This window comes from Nicotiana tabacum, chromosome 20 (assembly GCF_000715075.1).
Source record: "Nicotiana tabacum cultivar K326 chromosome 20, ASM71507v2, whole genome shotgun sequence".
Lineage (NCBI taxonomy): Eukaryota > Viridiplantae > Streptophyta > Magnoliopsida > Solanales > Solanaceae > Nicotiana > Nicotiana tabacum.
Genome location: NC_134099.1, coordinates 152,302,797 through 152,311,124, shown reverse-complemented (window position 1 = coordinate 152,311,124; position 8,328 = coordinate 152,302,797). Strand labels below are relative to the sequence as shown.

At 40.4% G+C, this 8,328-nt stretch overlaps 1 protein-coding gene across 1 annotated transcript; it reads left to right on the top strand.

Annotated features, from left to right (window-relative positions):
- The first annotated feature begins 2,397 nt into the window (after nt 1–2,397).
- LOC107795262 (uncharacterized) lies at nt 2,398–7,508 on the top strand. Its single transcript, XM_075240429.1, has 6 exons — nt 2,398–2,614; nt 2,871–3,244; nt 3,386–3,473; nt 4,150–4,275; nt 5,314–5,744; nt 7,413–7,508. The coding sequence occupies exons 1-6, from the start codon at nt 2,398–2,400 to the stop codon at nt 7,506–7,508; spliced, it is 1,332 nt and encodes a 443-aa protein (XP_075096530.1).
- Nucleotides 7,509–8,328: the final 820 nt, after the last annotated feature.

Below are 8,328 nucleotides of genomic sequence, written 5' to 3'. Positions count from 1 at the left end.
GCAATACACCCATAAGTGAGACTCTATTAGGCACAACTTTGTATATTCCCTAGGACACAACCTACTCTAATACCACTTCTGTTATGCTCCAAACCTGGGGAGGCGTGGCTAGCACCCGGTGTCGTACTGGCCCGATCGAACCACTCTATAACTCATTTTTTTCTTCTATAACTATCATGGGCCAACATGGCCACAACTTGTAATGTATAACTAAAAGTGGGAAAACGTTGCATCAATGAACCATCGTTCTTAAAACGTGAATACATACGTGCCATCAAGGCCTCTAACATACTGTAAATAATGAATATGTGTCTAGCCTCTAAGATTATTGACATCAAATGGGACAGGGTACCGGTCTACCCATAAGTCTGTAGCAAAACTCTGACACGATGACTTATAGATTCGACTGCACTCCGAATGAGGTGGAGTCATACCGATCCTTTGCTGAATGCTAACCTTGTCTACTATGAGGGCTCGTCAAACTGATTATCTATACCTGTAGGCATGAATGCAGCGTCCTTAATAAAAGGACGTCAATACGAATAACGTACCGAGTATTAAGGCATGTAAATCAGTATATAAAGGACATGGAAGAAACATGGAGTAAAGGACTCAACCTATAAGTCTGGATAGCTCTGTAAATTATGAAATATTTATAATGTCATGCATATGCATATAAATGTCATATAATGCATAGGTCTGTACGTACATAACATCATGAAGCCTTTGAGGGCATCCCATCATATCATCTCAGCCTCTGTGGGCAAAATCATCAATGTATACCAACTAATCAGGTTGTGGTGCGTATATAATGTCATAACCTTTTTTCATACCCCATATACATATAATATACACGTATATAATGCTATCTGGTCATAGATCAATATACATGTATAAATGAATGCCATGCATAATGAAGTAAGTTAATAAGATCTCTCGGAATGTCACGAAACCCATAAATAGACGATATAATATTAGGACATATGGTGAATCAAGAACATAGGCTACTCTAGTACTTCTAGGAATAGAATTATTTATGAAAGTTATGTGCTTGCTCGTTTCATTGCATCATATGGATCATGCCAAAAGGAAAGAAGGGATAGTTTAAATATACCTTACTTGACGAATTTATTGAACACTTTTACTTGAGCTTGCAAGAATAATGTTTGCTCCTTCTAAATCTTTGAACAAGAACTAAGCACTTCTTATGATCATGGCATATTTCATATTGCTAGACATATGGAGTATCATGGATGTATGTTTTTGCTATGTTTCTAAAGTAAGAGATTATTAATAGAAGAAAAGATTTCAACCTTCTTTTTATATCTCAATTGTAAAAGATGTATAATATGAAGGATTAAAGGCTTGCATTATCACGTGTAAACAACGCACACCAAGTGCTATGACTCATGTTCACTTTGGTGCCACCCTTGGCCAATTTTATGCCATGTGGCAACCCACAAATTCCCCTAAAATTCCACCTAATCTCATAACCAAAGAGTCACCATTTAGCTATTTGAGTCGTTTTCACTTGTTGCCACGTGGGGGGGGGGGGGAGGGTGATATAACCCACGTAACTTATCCACCAATTTCCTAAATCCACCAATTTATTGGGTTTTCCTTGGCTTCCACGTTGGGAGGCTTATCAAGCCTATCCAAATATTTTAATTACTTATCCATCCCAATAATTTGATGACTAAGCCACCAAAAATCTCTAATCTTTTCACCTAGCTCCAAGACTTGCCTAGTCAATATTAAATTCCCTACTTGCTGCCACCTCAATCCTTATAAAGTTGATTAGTTATAAGTCCCTCTTATCCTCATGATTCCACGTGGATTCATACAAATGACACTTATTCACTTATAACTAATTCCATGACTTTATACCAACATTTAACCAATTATTCACACAATAATTTCTAGGTCTCGATTCACTTAAATACTAATATGTTTCATATACCTTACTATCATGGTCATGTGGTATAACACTAGTCCATAAATATAGGGTATTATAGCTTGGACCGTATTTTATCCCAAAATGTCAATCATCAACGAAACTCGCTTTCTTCGATTTGTTTACCCTCTGACCTTCACATCACTTACTTATCATTTCTTTGGAATGTCACAAATACTTATAACCTCAAAAATAGTCTTTTCCTTGAACTTATGTCAATTATCTATGACAAATCCAATGTAGAAAAGTACGGGATATAACATTTCAGAAATCTTGAGACGTAAATGGGGCAGTTAGCGTCGAGTCAAAATACTAGGCCTGTAGGCGCTCTTCCTAGTGATACAAAGAAGAACCCTCAAGTTAATGCAGTTACACTCAGAAATGGGAGGGAATTAGAAGAAGTTCCGAAGAAGAGAAAGGACAAGCCTATACCTGAGGGAGAGATGATTCATAAGGCAACACATGAGTCAAATAAAGATGATGCAAGTTCAGAGCCAGTGAATGCTGCAAGGTCACCACTACCTTTCCCCCAAAGATTGCAGAAGAAGAACGATGGTCGCATGTTTAACAAATTTCTCTCTATGTTGAGCTTGGTTCAATTGAATATTCCATTAGTAGATGTACTTCACGAAATTCCAAAGTATGCTAAGTACATCAAGGGTATAGTATATCACAAGAGGAGATTGGATGAATTTGAGATAGTCGCACTTACTGAGGAGTGCATTTCAAGGGTCCAAAACAAGCTTCCTCAAAAGCTTAAAGATCCTGGCAGTTTCACCATCCCTGTCCGGATTGGTAATATAGATATGAGTCGTGCTTTTTGTGATTTGGGCCATAAATCTGATACCCTTATCCTTGTTCAAGCAATTGGCTCTGGGAGCTCCAAGACCAACTAATGTGATGTTCTAACTAGCAGACAGATCCATAGGTTACCCTGAAGGAGTGATTGAAAATGTGTTGCTGCAAATTGGGAAATTCATCTTCCCATCAGACTTCATTATCCTAGATTATGAGGCTGATGAACAAGTTCCAATTATATTGGGACGAACTGTCATGGCTACATGTGATTCAATTGTTAAAGTGAGAGAGGGAAAAATGATTATGAGGATGGACAATGAGGAAGTAGTCTTTAATTCCTACAAGGCAATCCAACTTCCCTGCCATTATGAGGAGTTCTCTATGATATCTGTTGTTGAGGTGGATGGGAAACTTATCAACATGAGTGTATATCTAGATGATTCTTTAGAGAAAGCACTCATGTTGTTCGATAGCTTGGAGATTGATGATAAGGTTGAGGAGATGATGCATAACCTAGATGCATCCTATACTTACATACATAGATTAAACCCCTTTGAGCCCCTAAATAGGCCAAGTGGGACTCCTCCAAAGCTGTTAATTGAAGAAGCTCCAAAATTGGATCTTAAATTGCAGGAAGAAAAGCTAGTGAGAGTGCTACGCGAGCACATACGAGCAATTGGGTGGACGATGTCTGACATAAGAGGCATTATTGCATCCTTCTGTATGTATAAAATCCTCATGGCGGAAGGGCACAAGCCGAGTGTAGAGCAACAATGCCGCCTAAATCCAATCATAAAAGAGGTGCTAAGAAAAGAAGTGATTAAGTGGCTTGACACAATGTATTGTATTTCCAAGCTCTGATAGCAAATGGGTAAGCCCCGTTCAATGTGTGCCTAAGAAGGGGGGATGACTGTAGTGGTTAATGAAAATAATGACCTGATTCCCACAAGAACTGTGACTGGGTTTGCATAGATTATAGAAAATTAAACAATGCCACCTGAAAGGACCACTTTCCCCTCCCCTTTATTGATCAAATGCTTGACAGTTTAGCTGGACAAGATTACTACTATTTCCTAGATGGCTATTTGGGGTATATTCAGATTGCTATAGCCCCATAGGACCAAGAGAAAACTACATTTACATGTCCTTATGGCATGTATGCATTTAATAGAATGCCCTTTGGTCTCTATAATGCACCTGCGATTTTTCAAAGGTGTATGATGGCTATATTTTCACTGACATGGTTGAGAGATTTGTAGAAGTGCTCATGGATGATTTTTCTGTATTTGGGTGCTCTTTTGATAATTGTTTAATGAACCTTGATAATGTGCTTGCTAGGTGTGAAGAGACAAACTTGGTGCTAAACTGGAAAAAGTGCCATTTCATGGTGTGTGAAGGTATAGTCCTAGGACACAAGGTTTACAAAAATGGTTTGCAGGTGGACAAAGAAAAGGTGGAGACGATTGAAAAATTGCCCCCACCGACATTCGTCAATGGCATTCACAATTTCTTGGACCATGCAGGTTTTTATCGTCGTTTCATTAAAGATTTTTCAAAAATTTCTTCTCCATTATGTAGGCTTCTTGAGAAAGATACCCTCTTCAAGTTTGATGATGCTTGTATGAACGCATTTGAGAAGCTGAAGGGAAGATTGGTGATTGGGCCAATTATCATTGCCCCAGATTGGGCGCAACCATTTGAGTTGATGTGCGATGCGACTGACATAGCAATCAGAGTTGTTTTGGGGCAAAGGAGGGATAAAGTTTTTCACTCCATTTATTACGTGAGAAAAACTCTGAATCCAGCACAGATGAACTACACTATTACTGAAAAAGAGTTACTTGCAGTGGTGTGGGCGTTCGACAAGTTCAGATCTTATCTAGTGGGAACCAAAGTTATCGTCTACACAGATCACTCAGCTATAAGGTACTTGTTTAAAAAGAGAGACGCCAAGCCAAGGCTATTTCGATGGGTTCTCCTCTTGCAAGAATTCGACTTGGAGATCCGAGATTAAAAAGGAAAAGAGAATCAAGTGGCTGATCACTTGTACAGATTAGAAAATCGGAACTATGTGGTTGAGGGAGGTTTGATCAAAGAAATATTTTTGGATGAGCAATTATAGCAATCACCTCGAGTGAAGCCCCATGGTATGCAGATTATGTGAATTTTATTGCAAGTGGGGTGACTCCACCAGAATTGACACCCGATAATAGAAGAAGGTTTCTACATGATGTGAGGCTCAACATGTGGGATGGGCCATTCCTATATAAGTAGTGCGCAGATCAGTTGGTACGAAGGTGTGTCCCTGAGGAGGAGATGAATGCAATATTTCATGACTGTCATGCTTCTCCATATGGAGGTCATCATAGTGGGGGACAAGACTACCCAAAAAGTGTTGCAATCGGGTTTCTATTAGCCAAAACTATTTAAGGATGCACACGCCTTTGTTAAAAAGTATGACAGGTGCCAAATAATCGGAACAATCACGAAGAAGCACGAGATGCCTTTGCAAAATATTCTGGCAGTAGAGCTCTTTGATGTTTGGGAGATTTATTTCATAGGACCGTTCCCATACTCTAATGGTCACAAGCACATCTTGGCGGCGGTCGGCTATATGTCTAAGCGGGTGGAGTCCATAGCTCTTCCTACTAATGACGCAAACGTAGTGGTAAAATTTGTAAAAAAGCACATCTTCACACGCTTTGGGACTCCAAGGGTGCTGATAAGTGACAGAGGAACTCACTTCTGTAACAAGTTGTTGAATAATGTTTTAGTAAAGTATGGATTTAAGAACAAGGTTACCACCGTCTATCACCCCCAAACGAGTGGTCAAGCGAAAGTGTCAAACAAAGAGGTGAAGCATATTCTGGAGAAAACGGTAAGTGGAAATAGGAAGGACTGGGCCGCAAAGCTGGATGATGCATTATGGGCATATGGAACTGCATACAAGACACCCATAGGTATTTCTCCGTATAAGTTAGTTTATGGGAAGGTGCGCCACTTGCCCGTCGAGCTTGAACACAAAGCCTATTGGGTGATTAAAAATCTAAATATTGATATGGACTTAGCCGGCAAGAAGAGGTTGCTACAACTCAACGAACATGATGATTTTCGATTGTACGAGTATAAAAATGCCAAGTTATATAAAGAAAAGACCAAGAGGTGGCATGACAAGCACATCCAACATTGCGAGTTTGAGCCAGGTCAAAAAGTTCTCTTGTTTAATTCGAGGTTGAAGCTTTTACCCAGAAAGCTTAAGTCTTGATGGGCAGGTCCTTTCGTTGTGGTAAGTGTGAGGTCCCATGGAGCGGTGGAATTGCGTGATATGAGCTCAAGTGGTACCTTCTTGGTAAATGGGCAGAGAGTAAAACATTATTGGGGTGGTGACATCGCACGTCACAAGACCTCGGTGGACTTGGCTAGTGCTTGAAAAACGTGTTGAGTCGTGCCGCAACGTTAAATTAGGCGCTTGTTGGGAGGCAACCCAATTTTTAATGCTTTCGTAGCTTAGCTTTTTGTTTTCTTTTAGTCAGAGTATATTAGTTTTTTTGTTGTTTTCTTTATAGTTATAGAAATCATAGGCGGGAATGGTGTGGGGTGTGTATAATATATGTATTAAGTGCTTGGGTAAGAGAAATTTATGAAAAAAATGAAAAATCCGGCGAACCAGTGCCCCACGCTACCTGGGGCACAAAAACCAGTATGTGCCAAAACCCCAGCGCTAAGCCCAGCGTGGGGCGCTGAGCTTGGGGGTCAGGTAAGGTGTAATTTTATTTATTATTCGTTTTGTTTGTTTGTATACTTTTTTTAGTTAATCCAACCCATATAACCCGACCCAACTACCCATATACACACACATAATCACCCATACCCAATTACCAAAACCATTCTCCCAACCAAATTAAATTAACTCTAACCCAAAACCCCGCCCCCTCTCTCTTAAACAATGCCCAAAACCCCTACTGCTCTTCTCTCCTCTATCCTCTTTGTCTCTCATATTCTCAAGTTATCAAAACTTTGTTGTTCACTTTCTTCTCAAGACTAAAAGGTATTTTCCTTATCTCCTTCTTCTCTTGTATATTGTGAATTTTTGTGTGTTGTCATGACCTCCATTATCAAAAGACCCCAATCCCCTAGGTCTCGTTGACATGTTTTGTTGTTAAGGTGGGTGGCCCTATTGTGCACGAAATTATTTTCCAATATTGGTTGTAAAGTTGTATTTAAAGTAGTAAACTACAATTTCCTCTACTTTATTTAAATTTGGGAGGGCCACCTGCTCCACCATTGTTGAAATAATAGAAGCAAAATTGATATCCACAAGGTGTTGGGCGAAGTGTGGGGGTGTTTGGGGGTATTGTATCTTATTGTAAACTCTTGTAAGTAGTAGTTAGTGTACTATATTAGTGTAGTAATGTGGACTTTAGCATTGCTTGCTTGCACTACGGTTAAGTTACGACCATGTTAGATTACTTGAATTGTATGGCATGGGGAAGTCTTGAGTACATATAGCCTTGCGATGACACATTGGTGAACGTTGAACCACTATTGTGAGTATATTATACATTGCCTTCGATTTTAAGTGTGGGGTAATCTTTGCCTCTCACGATGACCTTGGGCGAATTTCTTAATTCATTATCACCTTTGTATTTGTCATGTGTAGGTTTCTATGGCTCGTGACAGTGCCGCCAAAGGAAAAGGGGTGGGAAAGTCCTTCGCCATTAAACAAGCAAGGCGAAGGTTCTTCCCGACAAACTAAGGGAAAACAGGTTGCTAGCGGGTCGACGAGGCCACCACGGCCTCGGGTAGATGTAGTTTGAGAAGACGCCATCAAATGGCTTGATAACTTTGTGCCATATGGGAGATATGTCTCCAAAATGAGGATTAATGTGAGGGCCCTAGAAAAGAACTTCCCGGATATTCTTTCCCGGTTGGTAGAGATGAAGATGGATAAACTCATAGAATGTCCAGGCCCTACAAATCTGAGCATAGTACGAGAGCTGTATGCCAACTGGAACACAGACTTGTTCTAGTCATGGGTCCGAGGAAAGGATATACCACTGGATAGGCGATCCTTGTGTGACTTTTTGGGAGTTGATATCCCTAATCCACGGAGGATACAAAAGTTCATCGAAAGCCCACACTACCAAGCAATACATCACACTCTTTGTGGCGTTGATTCTAATGCAAAATGGACACGGACTAAGGGAGATGCCCACCTTGAGGTGCTCTGTTTCGACTTCAACAAGGCGACTAAGGTATGGCAAAATTTTGTGCAGTCTAGATTAATGCTCGTTGAGCATAACAGTGAATGCGTTCGAGCTCGAGTGTGTGTAATCTACTTTCTGATGACTGGACGACCCATAAATGTGGGTGAGCTCATGCTTGGGGAGATAGCCCGCACCCGTTTTGGAAAAGGATCAAACGGTTCTTCTTTGGAAACCTCCTAATGCAGTACATGCTATCCTGTGGGCTACCGGAGTACCCTGGCTACGATGATGTAGTGGAGGCACCCAAAGCATTGCTAACATCACATCCTTATTGGAGTCCACATCAAAGCTAATCCAGGCTGCAAGGAA